The 21,501-nt window shown below is 42.0% G+C and overlaps 1 protein-coding gene across 2 annotated transcripts; it reads left to right on the forward strand.

Annotated features, from left to right (window-relative positions):
* The first annotated feature begins 9,782 nt into the window (after positions 1-9,782).
* On the forward strand, positions 9,783-19,330 carry LOC125466807 (complement C1q subcomponent subunit C-like). Of its 2 annotated transcripts, none has more exons than XM_048561855.2 (3): positions 9,783-9,918; positions 14,994-15,184; positions 17,993-19,330. In XM_048561855.2, the coding sequence occupies exons 2-3, from the start codon at positions 15,022-15,024 to the stop codon at positions 18,544-18,546; spliced, it is 717 nt and encodes a 238-aa protein (XP_048417812.2). In that variant the 5' UTR covers positions 9,783-9,918; positions 14,994-15,021; the 3' UTR covers positions 18,547-19,330. The 2 variants fall into 2 exon arrangements, with proteins under 2 accessions (XP_048417812.2, XP_048417813.2); XM_048561856.2 differs by having other exon boundaries at positions 9,791-9,918; positions 14,972-15,184.
* Positions 19,331-21,501: the final 2,171 nt, after the last annotated feature.

The raw sequence follows: 21,501 nt of genomic DNA on the forward strand, positions 1-21,501 counted from the left end.
TTCAGTCTTCATTTGTAAAGAATGAAAAACAAGTTTAAATAAAAACATTGTTCATATCTACTGGAGGGAAATAGGAACTTGGAAAAGATAACAGCTCCAAATAACTAGCACCTGAAGAAGCACCTTGACGTTTAAGCTGATGAGCATTATATAAGGCCATGGCTTATAAATGTTTAATGTTAAAATTGCATTAAGCTTCACCCAACCTGATAATGTCACACTGTCTTCAGGTAGAGAATCAGGCAGTCTTGCATTTGATCCTGATAGGGACAGGCCTGACACACTTGGCTCCTAATAGTTATAACCATGCCTAACGAAGCAATGCTAATTACATTTATTGCAGACATACAGTATCGAGTTGTAGAGTCATAGACATGGAAACAGACCCTTCACTTCAACTCATCCTTGCCGAACAAGTTTCCCAAACTAAACTAGTTCCACTTGTATGCGTTTAGCCAATATCCCTCAGGACACGTCCTATTCATGTACCTGTCCAAATGTCTTTTAAATGTTGTAGCTGCACCTGCATCTACAACTTCCTCTGGCAGTTCATTCCACAAATAAACCATCCTCTCTGTGAAAAGGTTGCCCCTCAGGACCCTTTTAAATCTTTCTCCCCTCACCTTCAAAATGTGTCCCTGAGTTTTGAACTCCCCATCCCAGGAAAAAAAAACCTTTGCTTGTCACCTTAGCTACAATCCTCATGATTTTATAACGTCACCCCACAACCTCCTACTTTATAGTGAAAAGAGTCCCAACCTATCTAGCCTCTCCTTAGAACTCAAACGCTGCAGTCCCGGCAACACCATGGTGAATATTTTCTGAACCCTCCCCAATTTAGTAATATCCTCGAGGCTGTAGAATTGCTCGCCGAGCAGTTGTTTTTGATTGCAGATGTTTCGTCACCCTGCTTGGTAGCATCATCAGTGCACCTCTGGTGAATACTAACAACACAGAAACATGGATCAAGAACATCTCAGACCAACAACTTACGGGCATTAAGAAGACCGTCCTAGTGCGTGGACTGAACTATAACCACAAAGATGCCAAAAAAAAACTGACTTTGTGGCTGTACTGGAAACGACAATAAAAAGTAATGGACTCATGGAAGAAATACAACAGATCATCACACAGACAATAGGGCCACCACTGAGTAGAAAAGGTAAGTGGAACTGAAGAGAAGTAAGCCCTGGAAAGATTCAAGAAAGACAGAAACATTGTAATCTTACTGGCGGACAAAGGACACGTGACAGTAATCTTTAACAGATCCCAATACATCAAGAAAGCCAGCGCACCAGTACCAGATACAGACACCTACAAAAATATGGCAATAAACCCAACACAGTTAGGGAGATAGTAGGAACTGCAGATGCTGGAGAACCTGGGATAACAAGGTGTAGAGCTGGGTGAACACAGCAGGCCAAGCAGCATCAGAGGAGCAGAAAATCTGATGTTTCACGCTGAGACCCTTCTTCAGAAATGGGGGAGGGGAAGGGGGTTCTGAAACAAATAGGGAGAGGAGGGGAAGGCAGATAGAAAATGGATGGAGAAGATAGGTGGAGACGAGACAGGCAGGTCAAAGAGGTGGGAATGGAGCCAGTAAAGGTGAGTGTAGGTGGGGAGGTTGGGGGGGGATAGGTCAGTCCAGGGAGGGTGGACAAGTCAAAGTGGCGGGATGAGTCTAGTAGGTAGGAGATGGGGGGTAGCTTGAGGTGGGAGGAGGGGACAGGTGGGAAGAAGGACAAGTTAATGAGGCGGGAACAAGCTGGGCCTAATTTGGGATGCGGTAGGGGGAGGGGAGATTTTGAAGCTTGTGAAGTCCATATTGATATTATTGTCCAATAAACAACTGCACCTCCCAGTCGCAAACCATTTCCACTCCCCCTCCCATCCTTTAGATGACATGTCCATCATGGGCCTCCTGCAGTGCCACAATGATGCCACCCAAAGGTTGCAGGGACAGCAACTCATATTCCGCTTGGGAACCCTGCAGCCCAATGGTAACAATGTGGACTTCACCAGCTTCAAAATCTCCTCTTCCCCCACCGCATCCCAAAACCAGCCCAGTTCGTCCCCTCCCCCCATTGCACCACAGAACCAGCCCGGCTCTTCCCTTCCACCCACTGCATCCCAAAACCAGTCCAACCTGTCTCTGCCTCCCTAACCTGTTCTTCCTCTCACCCATCCCTTCCTCCCACCCCAAGCTGCACCTTCATCTCCTACCTACTAACCTCATCCCACCTCCTTGACCTGTCCGTCTTCCCTGGACTGACCTATCCCCTCCCTACCTCCCACCTATACTCTCTTCCCCACCCATCTTCTTTTCTCTCCATCTTCGGTCCGCCTCCCCCTCTCTCCCTATTTATTCCAGAACCCTCACCCCATCCCGCTCTCTGATGAAGGGTCTAGGCCCGAAACGTCAGCTTTTGTGCTCCTGAGATGCTGCTTGGCCTGCTGTGTTCATCCAGCCTCACATTTTATTATCTTGGATTCTCCAGCATCTGCAGTTCCCATTATCACAACCCAAACCTCTGCCAGGATACCTTAATGTAAAATTGAATCAGGGGACCCCAAGCCTTGGCATTTTACTGCACTTTTATTGGCATCATACTGCACTGAAATCCCACTCAAAACTAAATGACAAAACTGTTTAACATGACAACAGCAACAAAGATCAGAGGTAGATATGATCATTTATCACCCTTTTATAAATTCAGAGCAGAATTTAAGGACATTACACCGATGAACATGTCCCAATTTGTTTTACCTGAGGCAAGTAAAGAAAGATGTGTTGTTTTATTGCAACTTTCATAGCTTCAAGGTATTCTGAAACATTTAAGAATCAATCAAGTACTTTTAAAGTGTACCCACTGTTGTAATTTCAGAAAGGGAGCAGATAATTTGTACCCAATAAATTATGACTGAGAAAATGAGCAGATAATTGATTTTAGTGACAGTGATTGAGAAGTAAGTGTTGGTAGGACACCTTTCAGCTCTTCTTCAAAATAGACCATAGGATCTTTAATGCTCATCTGAGCTGGCAAATGAGCTCTCAACGGTATATTTCCAACAGTGTGACATTCCCTCAACACTGCACTAAACATCGAACATAGAACATAGAACAATACAGCGCAGAACAGGCCCTTCGGCCCTCGATGTTGCGCCGACCTGTGAGCTAATCTAAGCCCCTTCCCTTACACTATCCCATCATTATCCATATGCTTATCCAAGGACTGTTTAAATGCCCCTCATGTGGCTGAGTTAACTAACATCAGCCTATATTCCATGCTTTGTGACTCAGACAACACAGAACTGGGCCCTTCAGTCCACCATATCACTGCCAAACGCCAAACACCAAACTACACTAATCTCATTTATCTGCACTTGGTCCATGGCCTACTATGCCCTGGCACTTTAAGTACTCATTCAGATGCTTCTTAAATTTTGCAAGGGCCACTCTCTCAGCAACACATTTGGTATTTCTACCATCTTCTGGGTGAAAAACGCTTCACTCAGATCACCTCTAAACCATTTACTCCTCAACTAAACTGCACCCTCTGGTCTTAGACATATCTGCCACCACGAAAAGATTGTTATGATCTACTTTGTCTATGCCTCTCATAATCTTGTATGTGTCAATTGGATCCTCGCTTAGCCTCCTCTGCTCTAAGGAAAACAAAGCCAGCCTATCTAGTCTCTCCTCATAACTGAGACTTTCCATCCCAGGCAACACTCCGATGAATCTCCTCTGCACTCATTCCAATAGTGTGGTGACCAGGACCGCACATAGCTTTCCATCTGTGATCTAACCAATGTTTAATAAAGTTGCAACAAGATTTACTTGCTGCTATATTCTACATCCTGGCTAATAAAGACAACTTCCCAAATGCCTTCTTCACTACCATGTCCATAAGACTATAAGACCTTAAGACATAGGAGTGGAAGTAAGGCCATTCAGCCCATCGGGTCCACTCCGCCATTTAAATCATGGTTGATGGGCATTTCAACTCCACTTCCCTGCACTCTCCCCACAGCCCTTGATTCCTTGTGAGGTCAAGAATTTATCAATCTCTGTCTTGAAGGCACCTAACGTCCCGGCCCCTGCTGCACTCCATGGCAATGAATTCCACAAGCCCACCACTCTCTGGCTGAAGAAATGTCTCCTTACTTTCATTTTAAATTTACCCCCTCTAATTCTAAGGCTGCGCCCACGGGTCCTAGTCTCCCCACCTAACGGAAACAACTTCCCAGTGTCCACGTTTTCTAAGCCATACATTATCTTGTAAGTTTCTATTAGATCTCCCCTCAACCTTCTAAACTCTAATGAATACAATCCCAGGATCCTGAGCCATTCATTGTACGTTAAACCTACCATTCCAGGGATCATCCATGTGAATCTCCGCTGGACACGCTCCAGTGACAGTATGTCCTTCCTGAGATGTGGGGCCCAAAATTGGACACAGTATTCTAAATGGGGCCTAACTTGAGCTTTATAAAGTCTCAGAAGCACATTGCTGCTTTTATATTCCAACCCTCTTGAGATAAACAACAACATTACATTTGCTTTCTTAATCACGGACTCTAACTGCAAGTTAACTTTTAGAGAATCCTGGACCAACACTCCCAAATCCCTTTATAATTCTGCTTTATGAATTTTCTCACCGTTTAGAAAATAGCCCATGCCTGTATTCTTTTTTCCAAAGTGCAAAACCTCGCATTTGTTCACGTTGAATTTCATCAGCCATTTCCTGGACCACTCTCCTAAACTGTCTAAATCTTTCTGCAGCCTCCTCACCTCCTCAGTACTACCTGACTGTCCACCTATCTTCGTATCATCGGCAAACTTCACCAGAATGCCCCCAGTCCCTTCATCAAGATCATTAATATATACAGTGAACAGCTGCGGCCCCAACACTGAACCCTGCAGGACACCACTCGTCACCGGTTGCCATTCCAAAAAAAAGCCTTTTATTCCATTTCTCTGCCTTTTGTCAGACAGTAGCTCACCTCGAACACCATGGGCCCTCACCTTACTCAGCAGCCTCCCGTGAGGCACCTTATCAAAGGCCTTTTGGAAGTCCAGATGGATAACATCCACTGGGTTTCCCTGGTCTAACATACTTGTTATATCTTCAAAGAATTCTAACAGGTTTGACAAGCATGACCTCCCCTTACTAAATCCATGCTGACTTGTTCTAATCTGACCCTGCACTTCCAGGAATTTAGATATCTCATCCTTAACAAAGGATTACCAATAACCGAGGTTAGGCTAATTGGCCTGTAATTTCCCATCTTTTGCCTTGATCCTTTCTTAAACAAGGGTGTTTCAACAGCAATTTTCCAGTCATCTGGGACTTTCCCTGACTCCAGTGACTTTTGAAAGATCACAACCAAAGCCTCCGTTATTTCCTCAGCCACCTTCCTCAGAACTCGAGGATGTAGCCCATTGGGGCCAGGAGATTAATCGATTTCTAGACCTTTTAGTTTTTCTAGCACTTTCTCTTTTGTAATGCCTACCATACTCAACTCTGCCCCCTGACTCTCCTTAATTGTTGGGATATTACTGATCTCTTCCACTATGAAGACTGATGTAAAGTACTTATTACGTTCTTCCGCTATTTCCTTAACTCCCATCACTAGCCTTCCAGCATCAATTTGGAGCGGCCCACTGTCCACTTTTGCCCCTCGTTTGTTTCTTATGTATTGAAAGAAACTTTTACTATCGTTTCTAATATTACTAGCTAGCCTACCTTCATATTTGATCCTCTCCTTCCTTATTTCTCTCTTTGTTATCCTCTGCATGTCTACTGGAGCTGACACCTTCAGGGACCTATGGGCTTGTACAGCAAAGTCCCTTTGTTCCTCAGTACTCCCATATAACTTACCATTTATTGTGTATATCCTTCTTTATTAGACCCCGTAAAATGCATCACCTCACAGTTATCAAGATTAAATCCCATCTGCCACACTCTGCCTAATTTACCATCTGATCAACATCAGACTGTAGCCTGAGGCCATCCTCCTGACTATCAATAACACCACCAATTTTTGTGTCATCTATAAACATTCTAAGTATACCTTCTACATTCACAAGTACTTTGTGATTTTCGATATGTCAGCCCGCATGGCTTATCCCACAAAAACTGGATTTAAGTTAAAACAGACACCTTGAAGTTGATTAACAACACAAACTAATTATATGGCTACAATACCAGACACTTACATAGCCTGGGTTTCTGTGCTTACTCATTATATACACATAGCTGACTGACTACACTGACACTGTTACATCGAGAGGGTAACTGAAGGTGTAGTTTGTCCCTTATTCAAGAATGTCACTTTTTATGATGTTTAGAATCTATGAACAGTGCACAAATCACTGGATTGGGATTCGAAGTTAGATTATTCTGACTGAAAATTGAGTTTTGCACAATCATCAAAACTTCACAAACACCAAAAGAATTGCAGATGCTGTTAATTAGGAACTGAGACAGAAATTGCTGGAAAAGCTCTGCACATCGGCAACATCTGTGAAGAAAAAGACAGAGTTAATGTTTTGAGTCCAGTGACCCTTCCTCAGAACTGATGGTAGCTGGGAAAACATTGGTTTATATGCAGAAAACTGGAACGGGGTGGGGTAGGGAGTAAATGATAGAATAGAGGCAAAGAGAGAAAGAAGAGTAGTTGGACAAACTAAGGAATTGACAATGATCTGGCTAGGATGGTGAATATTTCTTAATGGGGACTGTTAGTGACTGACAATAGGTAGTGTGTAATGGCAGGCTCATCCCAAAAAAGAAGAAACATACAAAAGGAGAATGAGACAATCATGGCTGACAAGGGAAGTCAGGAACAGCATAAAAGCAAAGAAAAAACAAACAATGTGGTAAAGATTAGTAAAGAAAAACAAAGGTTTGGAATGCCTTTAAAAACTAGAAGGCAACCAAAAAAAATTACAGGGAAAAGATGAAATATGAGTGTAAGTGAGTTGTAATATAAAAGAAGATTTTTTTAAAAACATATATTAAAGATAAGAGAGAGGCAAGAGTGGACATTGGACCACTGGAAAATGAGACTGGAAATGTATTAAAGGGGAACAAAGAAGTAGCAGAGGAATTGAATAGGTATTTTGCATCAGTTTTCACAGTGGTAGACACCAGTAGCACACAAGAATTTCCAGAGAGTCAGAGGCTGAGGTGACTGTAGTGGCCATCACTGGGGAGAATGTATCGGGGAATCTGAAATGTCTGAAGGTGGACAAATTACTAGATAGACTATACCCCAGAGTTCTGAAGGAGATAGTTGAGGAGATCATAGAGGTATTTTTGGTGATCTTTCAGGAATCACGGGAATCAGAATGGACCCGAGAAAATGGTTCATGTAATACCCCTGTTTAAGAGGGCATGGAGGCAGTAGGCAGGAAATTATAGACCAGTTAACCTGACCTCAGTTGTTGGTAAGATTTCAATGCCCATTATTAAGGATGAGATTGCAGAGTATTTAGTAATGCATGGTAAAGTAGGGCTGAGTCAACATAGCTTCATCAAGGGAAATCATGCCTGCTGAATCTGTCAGAATTCTTTGAGGTAACAAGCAAGTTAAACAAAGGAGAGCCGGGGATATGATCTATTTGGATTTCCAGAAGGCCTTTGACAAGGTGCTGCACAGGAGGCTGTTAAATAAGATAGGAGCCCATGGTGTTAGGGGCAAGGTAGAGGATTGGCTGACTGTTAGAAGGAAACAAGTGCAGATAAGGGTGTTTTATTCAGGATGGCAGGTGGTGACTAGTGCAGTTCCACAGGGCTTTGTGTTGGAACCACATCTATTCACATTATACATTAATGATCTGTACAACAAAACTGAGGGCATTGTTGCTAAGTTTGCAGATGACACAAAGATTGTTGGAGGAACAAATAGTGGTAAGGAAGTGGGGAGGCTGCAGAAAGACATAGACAGGCTACGAGAGTGGGCAAAGAAGGGACAGATGGAATATGCGGCAAAGTATGAGGTTATAAAATTTGGTGGCAAGAATAGAGGCATAGGCTATTTTAAATGGGGAAACACTTAGAAATCTGAAGCACAAAGGGACCTCAGTGTCCAAGTTTAGGATTCTCTTAAGTTTAACAGCCAAGTTCAATTCACAGTTAGGATGGCAAATGTTCCCATTGTGGCCTCCTCTACATCAGGGAAACCAAGTGGAGGCTTGTGGACCACTTTGCAGGACACCTACGCTCAGTTCATAACAAACAACTGCACCTCCCAGTCGCAAACCATATCAACTTCCCCTCCCACTCCTTGCATGACATATCCATCCTGGGCCTCCTGCAGTGCCACAATGATACCACCCAACGGTTTCAGGAACAGCACCTCATATTTCATTTGGGAACACTGCAGCCCAATGGTGTCAATGTGGACTTCACAAGTTTCAAAATCTCCTCTCCCTCAACCGCATCCTAAAACCAGCCCAGCTCATAGCCGTCTCCCTAACCTACTCTCCCAACTATCCACTCCTCCCACCTCAAGCCCCACCTCATCTCCTACCTTCTAGCCTCATCCCACTTCCTTAACCTGTCCATCCTCCCTGGACTGACATATCCCCTCCCTAATTCCCCATCTACACTCACCTTTACTGGCTCCTTCTCCACCTACTTGACCTGTCCGCCTCCTCTCCACCTATCTTCTCCTTTATCCATCTTCTATCCGCCTCCCCCTCTCTCCCTATTTATTTCAGAATCCCCTTCCTCATCCCCATTTCTGAAGAAGGGTCTAGAACCGAAACGTCAGCTTTCCTGCTACTCTGATGCTGCTAGGCCTGCTGTGTTCACCTAGCTCTGTACCTTGTTATCTCCAGCATTGGCAGTTCCTACAATCTCTGGCAAATGCAATGTTAGCTTTCATTTCAAGAGGGCTAGAATACAAGAGCAGGGATGTACTGCTGAAGCTGCACAGGGCTCTGATCATTAGGAATTTAGAATTTTGTGAGCAGTTTGGGCTCTGTATCAAAGGAAAGATGTGTTGGTGTTGGAGGGGGTTCACAGGAGATTCACAAGAATGATCCAAGGACAAAGACCCTGTCATTTGAGGACAATTGAAGACTCTGAGTCTACACCTGATGGAGTTTAAAAGAATGAGATGGGATTTCGTTGAAAATCACAGTATACTGAAAGGCCTGGAATGAGTGGATGCGGAGAAGATGTTTTCATTAGTAGGAGAGAGACTAGGATCCAAGGTAACTGCCTCAGAGTGAAGGGGCTACCCTTCTGAACTGACTTGAGGAGAAATTTCTTCAGCCAGAGTGTTGTGAATCTGTGGAACTCCTTGCTGCAGGAGGTTGTGGGAGCAAAGTCATTGGGTGTATTTAAAAATAAGGTAGATAGGTTTTTGGTTTGTAAGACGATGAAGGGTTACAGGGAGAAGGCAGGAGAGTGGGGATGAGAAACCTATTAGCCAAGTTTGTATGGTGGTGCAGATATTTTGGGCTAAATGGCCTGATTTTGCTCCTATATCTTAAGGTCTTATGATTATCAGCAGGTCTGGTATGTTGTGAGTTAATCCATTTCACTTCCATGTGTTTCTTTTCAGTGTTAGAAACAATGAGCACAACCAAATAAATGGATTGGGTTCGAATTTGGCATGTTTTTATCTTCCTTGGCTGAAATAAAATAATATACATTTTTACAAACAACTTTAGGGCCAATAATAACAAAACGAATAAAATAGGGAACTGAAAGTTGGCATTGTCGAAGTTCAAATAGAGGACTTGGCATGAGCACCAGCCCTCTTACATCACTCTTCCCTCCCTTCCTCCCTCCCAGTGTTCCAGGTTAACCAAGAAGTACTCAGAATTGCTCGAATCATTGAGACTCCGTTAAAGTCTGATCTGGGTGCTCTCGTTTGAAAGCTTCAAGTTTCAATAAGGTAAGAACTTAATCTCTTAACATAAAATTCAACAGAATAAAGATGTTGAAATATTAGCATAATTTATAACATAAATTGTTTATCATGTATCATGACCAAAAACTTGAAATGAACTTAACCCCTTCACCATTATATAATTCAAAACCGAAACATGACAGTAACATTTGAGGTACATAGGGAGATATGTACCTATTCAAGAATTTGACAGTAAGATACTATCTAGACTTTAGAAAGTTAAGCTATTAACGCTGTCACATCCAGGGATAATTTTAATTGACTCATGTTCTGAAAAAGTCATCAGAGAGCGGTTCCCAAAACAAAGGGATGACAATCTTTTATTCTTACTATCACTAAACAAGCTTCTTGTTGGAGCCTGTCGCTGCAGCATTTACACAGATTAATATATGGCTCATATTGCTCAAAGACAGTCTGAGAGTTGATTGTAAAATAGCACGTGATGAAAAATTTTGACTTCACACCCTCTAGCGTTTAGTTGTGATACATCAGGATCAGTCTGAATTAAAATCTCACTGTTACCTCTCAACACAAAGTCAGACTGTATTTCTTGTTTCTCACTGTCAACACTCTACCCCTTAGTTTTAACTGTTAGCACACAGTCTGCAAATAAATCACTGTTCACTATTAGGATACATTTAAGCTTTATTCCTAAGTATAAACTGTCAACATACTGGCAGGATATATTTCTTGATGTACAATGCCAACATACAGTCAGATTGTACTTTTCAGTGTAAACTATCAACTTTTAGACTGTACTTCTCATTGATATCCATTAACACTCAGTCAGACAGTCTCCTCCATGTTACTACATCCTGTTATTTCCTGTCATAGTCTGACTCTATTCTCACTGTTAACTATCAATACACAGTTACACTCCACCGTTTAAGTTAAACTGTAAATACTCAGTCAGACTGTACTCTTCATCATTAACTGTCAATAAACATTTTGCCTAACTTCACAACCTCCTTTGCAAGCTTTCTCCAGTCTTCCAGTCTCCATTTCAGTCTCTCCACCTTCCACATGAATTTGCACTCCCACTGATCTCTCCAACAACCACCTGATCCAGAAGGCAACATTCTCCATAGCTGACTGTTATGTTCTGGCACAGATTCCAGACCAGACGGGCACTGCCACTTTAAGACAATTACTTTGTAACACAGTATGCCGCATTCCAGCATAAAAGTACCACCACTCTTACAGTCACTGTCTCTGTGGTTATGCTGTCACTGTAGTCAGTTGTTTGTTTGTGTCATTTTTAGTAACATCAGTAAGCAGTCAAACCAGACTATCTGTGCACATTTGTTTTGATTCATTTTGGTCGATGTGGATGTCTGGCCAGCATTTATTGTCCCATCCCTAGTTGCCCTTGAGAAGGTGATAGTGAGCTGCTTTCTTGAATCGCTGCAGTCCACCTGCTGTGGGTTGACACACAATGCTATTTTGTAGGGAATTCCACAGTTTTGATCCAGTGACAGTGAAGGAACAGTGACATATTTCCAAGTCAGGATGGTGAGTGGCTTGGAGGGGAAATTGAAGGTGGTGGTGTTTCCGTGTATCTGCTGCTCTTGTCCATCTAAATGGAAGTGTTTGTGGGCTTGGAAGGTGCTGTTTGAGGATCTTTGGTGAATTTCTGCTGTGCATCTGATAGATACTACACACTGCTGCCACTGAGCATTGGTGGTAGAAGGAGTGGATACTTGTTCATGTCATGCCAATCAAGTGGGTTGCTTTGTCCTGGATGGTGTCAAACTTCTTGAGTGTTGTTGGGGCTGCATTCGCCTAGGCAAGTGGGGAGTATTCCATCACACTCCTGACTTGTGCCTAGTAGATTGTTGTCAGGCTTTGAGGAGTCAGGAGGTGATTTATGTGCTGCAGTATTCCTAGCCTCTGACCTATTCTTGTAGCCACTGTATTTATGTGGTGAGTCTAGTTGAATTTCCGATCAATGATAAGTCCCAGGATGTTGATAGTGGGTGATTCAGTGATGATAAAGCCATTGAATGTCGAGGTATGATAGTTAGATTGTCTCTTTTTGGTGATTGTCATAGCCTGGCATTTGTGTGGCATGAATCTTACTTACCACTTGTCTGCCCAAGCCTGGCTATTGTTTTGTTGCATTTGGACATGGACTGTTTCAGAGTCTGAGGAGTTGCAAATGGTGCTGAACATCATGCAATAATTGGCGAACATCCCCATTTCTGACCTTACGATTGAGGGAACGTTATCGATGAAGCAGCTGGAGATGGTTGGGCCTAACGTACTCGCCTGAGGAACTCCTGCAGAAATGTCCTGGAGCTGAGATGATTGACGTCCGACAACCGCGAACATCATCCTATGTATTAGGTGTGACTGTAACCACTGGAGAGTTTGCCCCCAATGCCCAATTATTCCCATTTTTCCAGGGCTCCTTGATATCACACATGGTCAAAAGCAGCCTTGATGTCAAAGGCTGTCACGCTCGCCTCACCTCTGGAATCCAGCTCTTTTGTCTATGTTTCAGTCAAGGCTATAATGAGGTTAGGAGCTGAGTGGCCCTGGCGGAACCCAAACTGGGTGTCACTGAGCAAGTTATTGCTGAATACTGTTGATGACATCTTCCATCATTTTACTGAGGATTGGCAGCTTGGGTTGGATCTGGCCTGCTTTTTATGCACAGGACATACTTGGGCAAATTTCTACATTGTTGGATAGATGCCAGTTTTGTAACTGGACTGGAACAGCTTGGCTAGGGGAGTGGCAAGTTCCAGAGCACAAGTCTTCAATACTATTGCTGGAATGTTGTCAGGGCCCATAGCCCATTGTCTCTGATATTGCTTACTCAATGTGAACCAAGACAAAGTACCAAGTTTGAGATTGTCATGCAGAGACATGAAAGGATACTATTTCATTGTGTACAGCCTATGTCATATGAAATGTTAAGGACAACAGTCAGAACCTAGAGAAGTAACAACACAACCAAATTGTGTATAATCAACTGGCTATCGCTCAGGATGATGACTCAGATAATGAAGATATCATGCCAGACTAAAAAACACACATCACTACAGCACAATACTGTTGCTACTGAGTGTCAGTGGTAGAGGGAATGGATGCAGATTTCATGCTAAGCAAACAGAATGTTTTGTTCTGGATGGTGTCAAGCTTTTTGAGTGTTGTTGAAGCTGCTCTCATTAGAACAAGTGGTGCGTATTCCATTACATTCCTAACATAGATGGTCAACAGGCTTTAGGGTGTCAAAGGATGAATTACTAACTGCAGTATTCCTAGCCTCTAACCCACTTCCATAGCCATTGTATTTAAATAGTGAGTCCAGTTCTGTTTTTGGTCTATAATAAACTGCAGGATGTTGACAGTGTTGGCTTCGGTTCTAGTAATGCCTGTGAACATCAAGGGGAAATGCTGGGATCATCTCTTATTAAGGATAGTTATTCCTATTATTTGTGGGAGGTGAATGTTACTTGCCACTTGTCAGCCCCAGGCTGGATATTGTCCAGATCTTGTTGCATTTGAACATGAACATCTTTGGTATTTGAGGAGTCATGAATAGTGCTGAACATTGTGCAATTAACAGTGAACAACCCCACTTCTGACCTTATGATGGATGCAGTCCATTGATGAAGTAGCTGAAGATGGTTGGACCTAGGACATTACCCTGAGCAACTCCCGCAGAGATGTCCCAGACCTGAGATGACTGATCTCTAACAGCCACAACCATTTTCCTGTGTGCTAGGTATGACTCCTACCAGAAGAGAGCTTTCCCCAGATTCCCATTGATTTCAGTTTTACCAGGGTCCTTGGTGCTACACTCAGTGAAATGTGACCTTGATATCACAGTCACTCTCACTTGCCCTCTGAAATTCAGCTCTTTCCTCCATATTTGAGCCATCGCTGTAACATCACTAAGATTAAAACCCAGTCTGTGATATAGACTGAAAGTTGGAGCTCAACTGTTCAATAGAGATGTTAAGACGCATTTATTCACAGGAAGAATTTCAATATGTTTGGAACTCTCTTCCAAAAACAGTCATTAATGTTAGATCAGCTGTTAGTTTTAAATCTGAGATGGATAATTTTTTACTGAGCAAAGGTATTTGGGCACAAATCAGCTATGATCTCATTGAATGGTTTACTTGTATTCTTATATTCCTATGTTTCTGTGATATCATAACTTTGTAAATATTTAATGTTGTAAATAAATTTCAGATATCTGACTCTAGAAGAATCTGACTCTTTCTGGCATATTAGTCAGATTGATGTATATATGGTAAACCACAAAATATCATCACTGAGCACAATATACCCTCTGTGGATTCACATCACATCACACCACAGCACAGCACAGCACACCAGAGTACCAGTCACCTCCCCAAGCCCCAACCACAATGTCACCTCCTCCATCTCTACTCCTGGGCTGTGGCAGTGACATTGTCTTTCTACTTATCTCACTCAACAGGCCAACTATCAAGACTGGCTGTCAGACTTTTAACTGGTTAGTCAACCCATCTGTCAGGCTTCAAGGTTGTCAGTCAGATTAGCTGTCAGTCTGTCAATCAAAATGGCTATCAGGTAACTAGTCCAACAGACAGACTGACTGTCAGGTTTTCAGATTGTCAATCTTCCTGGCTGTTGGACTGCTGGTCAGGAAGTCTCTGTAAAAGTATTTCAATTTAATGCTATCATTAATTTCAATTAGTTATCCTCAGAATCTGTATTTCTTGACCAGCTCTTGATTATCAGGCTCACTTGCCCAACTACTTAACGTTTCAGGCTCAAATGTCATTGGCTCCAGTTTGTTGCCTCAAGTTGACTTTAGTTAAATCTACATCAAGAACACAGTGACCACTAGATGGGGCAACACATGCAGGCATTGTGGAGAGAGTTCTAATTGAAAATTGCTGCTCTTTCTTGGAGAATCCTCGATAACAAAAGATTTAATTATCTTAAATGTAACCTACTTCTTTGCAATCGAATTTCATTGTAATTCTACCTGATGTTTTGTGTCTCTAAATGTATAATTTGATTGTGTGATATTCAGATCCATACATTTGCTGGCCAAGTTCTGGCTGCACATTTTTCAGGCGCACAATGGTTGTCATTTCGCTGATGCTACTGGCGTCGATACTGAGTTCATTAATTCAAGGGTTCGAAACCAATTCTGGAATCCCTGGGGTGCCTGGTTGTCATGGAATACCAGGGATACCTGGCAAAGATGGTAGAAATGGCATAAAAGGAGCAAAAGGAGATCCAGGTAAACCAGCAGAATCACAATAAAGCACGTTGATGTTGTGTTCACATTGTAGGCCCAAACATTAAATCAGTTTTCCAGCATAAACAAATAAGAAGCATCTAACCAGTGTGTAGAGTGATGGAAATGGGCTCTTATTAGAATCAGAATTAGAATTAGGTTTGTTGTCACATATACTCACACAGACACCGTGAAAAGCTTACAAAGTCTCTGCATATGGTGCCATTTTAGATACACAACTACATAGGACCGATTCTTCAGAACAAAATCAAAAAAGAAAGCAAACGTGAAGTCCAGCATTACAGACCTCCATGTCATCTCAGGTATAAAAGTTTCTCTGGACAAATTCTTAGGAATAAGTGAGAAGAATTTTAAAAAAATTCAGAATTACATTCCTTCCAAGCAAAGAAGGCAGAGCAGGCAGCTCTACACTAACCTCCAGTCTGCACAGGGCAGATTTCACCTCGAGACTCTCGAGGCCAGGACAATACATTTGGCTTCACCTCAAGGCTTGGAGTCTGTGCTGGCCTTCGCCTTGAGGCTGGGGGTATGCATTGGACTTTACTTTGAGACTGCGAATTCACGATGAAGCCAGGAGTCTGCTCTGGCTTGACCCTGGACATTGTCAATGCCACCCAAGTAGACCATTAGGATTTATAGTACTAAAGGAAGCTGTTTGGCCCATTATATCAAAGCATGACTTTCCTAGGAAGCTGAAAATCACTGTCACTGTCCCACATTCCAAAACTCTTTAACTCCAAGGTCTTTAGCTTCCCAACTTCAAATGTTTATTATGGTGTTTTCTTTAAACATTTAAAACATTCCAAGTATATATATATGGAGCCTGAGTACAATTCCAGAGTAAAGACTCATGTAAATCCAAGCAAGATGTTGCTACCCAGGCTGCTGGAAAGCTGTGGGGAGTGGGTACTGATATGACCAAGTCCAGACCTGATGTAGTATTGAGCAAAGGGGTAAGCTGGCACAACTGACTGTGCATATATTTTTCTCAGCTAAATGTGTGGCCTTTCCAATTGGCTTTCCACATTAGCTCCTTCACTCAGTCTCAGCCCCACTATATTGGCCGACATCCTTTGTAGGCATTGAGATGTGCCCATGCTCACCATATATTTGCCAATATGATGAAATGAAATTGCCTTACTCTGACCCCAGAAGAATTTTTAAAAATCTATTCAATTTTGGAAAGTTGGCAAGATTGACAAGGACAGTATTTATTGCCCACCTGCAATTGCCCTTCAGCTGGCAGCATTAGAGATCTGCAACTAAGTGACTTGCTTAACCATCCCGGAGGGTGATTACAATTTGACTACCCTTACTGTAGGTATAAAGTCCACAAGGAAACCAGAGCAGGTAAAGATATCAAATTTCCTTCCCTAAACAGAATCAGTGAAGCAGATGGGTTTTATACCAAACCAACAGTTTTCTGATCGTTAAGACTGAGATTGATTTATTAATGAATTGAATATAAATCCCCAGCTGCTGTGGTGGGCTTTGAACTCATGCCCCCAGAGCATTAGTGCAGGCCTCTGCATTCTTAGTTCAGTAAAATTACCAGGACTCTACCATCTGCTCTGGCCATTAGCCTTTCAGATTGTCTCTGCTTACCAAACAGATTCATTAATATTCCCTCAGGGAAGGAATCTGCTACCATTGTCGGATTGACAGTGGACTCAAGCCCCAAACTTCTATTTAACTGGCAAACAAACCACTCAGCTGAGAGTAGAGGGAAATAACTGCTAAATTTGCTAAAGACATCCACAATCCCACAATTAGAAAATACTCTTAACAGGGGCAGGAGCAGAGATCATTTCACAATACAGAATTTGCAGTGATTATGGTGATGGAAAATAACATTGAGGAATATTGTTCCCTCAGCTTTTGCTTTACTTACATTATGCAAGCGCTCATTCCAAACTGCTACATACAGTTCTTTGCTTAATGTAACCCTGTCCTCACTTATTGTCTGAATGCCACGCTCCATCTGCACTCTAATCCCGGTATTACTTGTGGAGATCATCTGGGTATAGATGTTATTAAACACAGCAGATAATTCTACTTTTCAAACTATAATCATGAGGCAAATGTATAGACAAATATTAAAACATTTATTTAGTTTTATATTATCTATCACATTTGCATAATTACCTAACCCACAAACCATGACACACAAGTGTTAATGTCTACAAGTTCCACTGACTTTTGTATTAAGAATGAAGTTTTTCTGGGCTGTTGGAAGTGGGACTTGGAAAGGTGAGATAGTTCAGGAGTTGGTGAGTTCACCAGATTTGTAACTGGCAACTCAGTGGCAGGTTTTCCTGTGTGTTTGTTAATAAATATTTTCTTAAGAGGCAATCTCGCCAGTACAACCAACCTATTGGAGGCAGCTGGTGACCCTAAATGCACAATGGTGACTGGCTGGTGTTGTGGTAATTGGCCGTGACCAGCAGTCATGTAGGCCCAGGCTATGGCTCTTGGGATGTAGGTTCAAATCCCATCCAAGGAGCTGGTGGGTTGTAATTTCAATTAACAGAATCTGAAGTTAAAAGCTAGTCTCTCTGACCAAAAAATTATTATTGATTGTCAGAAAAGCCCATCTAATTTGTGAACAGCCTCTTTTTCGACCTAATGGGTGATTTGGAGTCTGCTGCTATTCACATTTATCCAGGCTAGGCAGAGGTACATTCTGGCTGGCATGGGCCATTTTGATTTATCAACTAGTCCTTCACTTCACAGATACATTTTAAAGTTTGTTACATGGTGATTTTGTGTTTTATCTTTGCTTTTTGACAGGTGTCCCTGGCTTCGATTTCTCTCGGGGTGAAGATGGTGAGGAAGGTGATGCAGGAGACCCAGGGCCGACTGGAAAAAGAGGTCGCAGGGGGCCTGCAGGGGAAACAGGGGTTCCAGGCATTGTGGGAGAGAAAGGGGAAATGGGGCAATCAGGGGACCACAAACGCACATTGAAATCTGCATTTTCTGCAAAAAGAGGGGGACACACATATCCACCACGGGACACCCACATCAGATTTAGTAAAATCATATCCAATGACCAAAACCACTACAACAGCGACACAGGAGTGTTCACCTGTAACATAACTGGCTTTTATTACTTTGTGTACTATGCAACATCAGATAACAACTTATGCATTAATTTGAACATGAATGGAGCAAAGAAAGCTGGCTTCTGCAACCATGGCCAGTTCTACCAGACCAGTTCTGGAGGAATTGTACTCCACTTGCAGGTCAATGATGAGGTTTGGCTTGAAGCAACAGATTACAATTCCATGATGGGTATTGAAGATCACGACAGTATCTTCAGTGGATTTCTTCTCTTTCCAGATTAAGAATTCAAGTAAAATTTTTGGCTGAATGTTCTGCTGGAAATTTTTAAAAATTGTCTTTATCATGTGTCTAATATTTGCCTATTAAAATTGAGACAAATAATATGAGCTTCCTTCTCACTATTCGTGTTGGTCTTGTTATTAATTTGGAAATTTTACCTAGAAGCTACTTAAATCCCATATCAAAAACACTGATTGTCTATGAGAGATAGTAATATTTAATTCATAAATTCTTTGTTGGACACAAAAAAACCCACTGTTTCTGCTCTCTTTCAGTGCTAACTTTGACAGTCTTCACAAAACATCACATCATTCAGACATTGAGCAGTTACATTTATAGCATAGCTGCCCCCTCAGAAAGACACACTGTTAGCTCAGATTGAAAGTCTAATCATGGGTTCTGTAAGAGACAACTTTATTTCAAGCCAAATAGTGTTCGTCAATTCTAGAATTTGGTTCACTTAGTTTTCTACTTCCAACAGACAAGTAAAAGTATACTCTGTAAAATGTATAAATTCAGGAGTTGTTTACTTATAATGACTTACATATTTCAGCAACAACTTCAATAAATTTGTTAACTTGCCTGAAAAAGCTAGCTGCCCTCTCTCTATAATAATTCTCACACTGCTTATATATCATCACAAAGAGCCAGGGAATAAATGTTACTAGTTGATTATAGTATGTCCAATGTGAATAATCACTGCCTTTTTCTACATTGAAAATGTATGTGGACTCACAAGCAATTTATTCAAGAAAATATTCAATAAATGTGTTTTACATTGTAGAACTTTCTCATTGCCTGATAACACCATCACTTCAGTAATGCCACATTGAAGTTTTTATGAACTGTCCATAAGTACTGAATGATCTTCACATGGAACAAACCAAATTATTCAAAAACAACTACGAAATGCAAACAATAAGATAATGGTAAGTGGTTATCCATGAATGCCTGGAGTCTGCTAACATGCCAAAAGATCAATAAGCCTCATTTTACTTGCTCAGTGGCAAGTGTTCAATAATGAGTAAAAACATCAGCATGCTAGTTTATAAAATGTGAGGCTGGATGAACACAGCAGGCCAAGCAGCATCTCAGGAGCACAAAAGCTGACGTTTCGGGCCTAGACCCTTCATCAGAGAGGGGGATGGGGGGAGGGAACTGGAATAAATAGGGAGAGAGGGGGAGGCGGACCGAAGATGGAGAGTAAAGAAGATAGGTGGAGAGGGTGTAGGTGGGGAGGTAGGGAGCATGCTAGTTTATCTGTGATTATGGGAACTGCAGATGCTAGAGAATCCAAGATAATAAAATGTGAGGCTGGATGAACACAGCAGGCCCAGCAGCATCTCAGGAGCACAAAAGCTGACGTTTCGGGCCTAGACCCTTCATCAGAGAGCTCTCTGATGAAGGGTCTAGGCCCGAAACGTCAGCTTTTGTGCTCCTGAGATGCTGCTGGGCCTGCTGTGTTCATCCAGCCTCACATTTTATTATGCTAGTTTATCTCACTGTTTTATTTTGGGTGAGTAGTAGAGAGTTTAGTTCCGTGGAGTGCTGACTTGATAAAGAACCAAGCTTGGACATTTCGTGAAAGGTAAGTTTGTGAACAGAGGGAGAAAAGTAATGCGAAATACAACAGCTGTTGGAGAGGCCTGAGAGCTGAGGTTGAGTGACATTAATTAAATTTAATAATTCAACCAAGGTTCTACATCAAACATAAAGAAGGTAAAAGTGTGCAGGATTCAGGGTAACCTGGCAAGATGAATCTAAAATTGGCTCAGTGGTAGGAGACAGAGGGTGGTTGTACAAGGCTGTTTATGTGACTGGAAACCTGTATGAAGTGGCATACCACAGAGATCAGAGCTAAGTTCTTTATTGTTCGAGACATGTATTAAAAATATAGATGAGAATGTGGGAGAGAAGATAAGTAAGTTTGTGGTTGACAGAATAGTTGGCCAGGTGGTTGACAATGGAGAAGAATGTTTTAAATTATGGGAAGATATAAATAGGTTTGTCGGATGGGCAGGCCAGTGCCAAATGAAATTTAATGTGGTAAGTGTCTGGTGATGCACTTTGGAAGAAGGAACAAAACAGGGGAGTACTCAATGAATGATAAAACACTAGAATGCTCAGAGGAACAGAAGGATCTTGAGCTGCTTGTTCACCGATCCCCAAAAGCAGCAGGGTGGGTTAATTGTGTTATAATCTCCACATGGAACAGCCTGCATTCTTAAAACACAAGCAGAATATGTTAACAATAAGATAATGATAAGTGAGTTATCCAGGAATACCTGGAATCCAATAATGTGTCAAAAGATCAACATGCCTCATTTTACTTCCTGTCCTTAAGGATGCAAACAGAAAGCTTGCTTTTATCAGTTGTTATTAAATGTAAGAGCAGGGAAATTGTGTTGGAGCTGTTCAGAATTCTGGTTAGGCCACAGCTGCAGTGTTGTGTGCAGTTCTGATCATCACACTACAGGAAGGATGTGATTGCACTGGATGATTCGCAGTGGATATTCATTAGAATTTTTATCTGAGGTGGAGCATGTCAGCTATAGACGGAGGCTGGATGAGTCCTGGTTGTTTTCTTTAGAGCAGAGAAGGCTAAAAGGGAATCTGATGGAAGTGTGTGAGATTATGAGAAGCATGAACAGGATTTGGAATGACACAGTGAAGATTAACATAGATCTGGCATGCAAATCCATGAAGAATTCCATATTTTTGGGCCCTATGTCTGGATCTGGAGGCCCGGATTCAGGTCCCACCTGTTCCAGATATGTATAATACCATCCCCGTACAGGTTGGTTAGAAAAAATAGGTTGAATTCTTTTTATGGAAGGAATTGACTGGCCCTTAATTGAGGGGTCAATAACAAGGAGACATAATTTCAAAGTGAAAGGTTTAGAGAGGATTTGAGGATAAACTTTTTCACCCAGGAATGGTGGGAATCTGGCATGCCC

This window comes from Stegostoma tigrinum, chromosome 28, assembly GCF_030684315.1.
Source record: "Stegostoma tigrinum isolate sSteTig4 chromosome 28, sSteTig4.hap1, whole genome shotgun sequence".
NCBI lineage: Eukaryota > Metazoa > Chordata > Chondrichthyes > Orectolobiformes > Stegostomatidae > Stegostoma > Stegostoma tigrinum.

Coding starts and splice junctions, on each gene's coding strand:
- LOC125466807 (XM_048561855.2), top strand. CDS start 15,022: ATGGTTGTCATTTCGCTGATGCTACTGGCGTCGATACTGAGTTCATTA. Junction 15,185..17,992: donor AGGAGCAAAAGGAGATCCAG/GTAAACCAGCAG, acceptor GCTTTTTGACAG/GTGTCCCTGGCTTCGATTTC.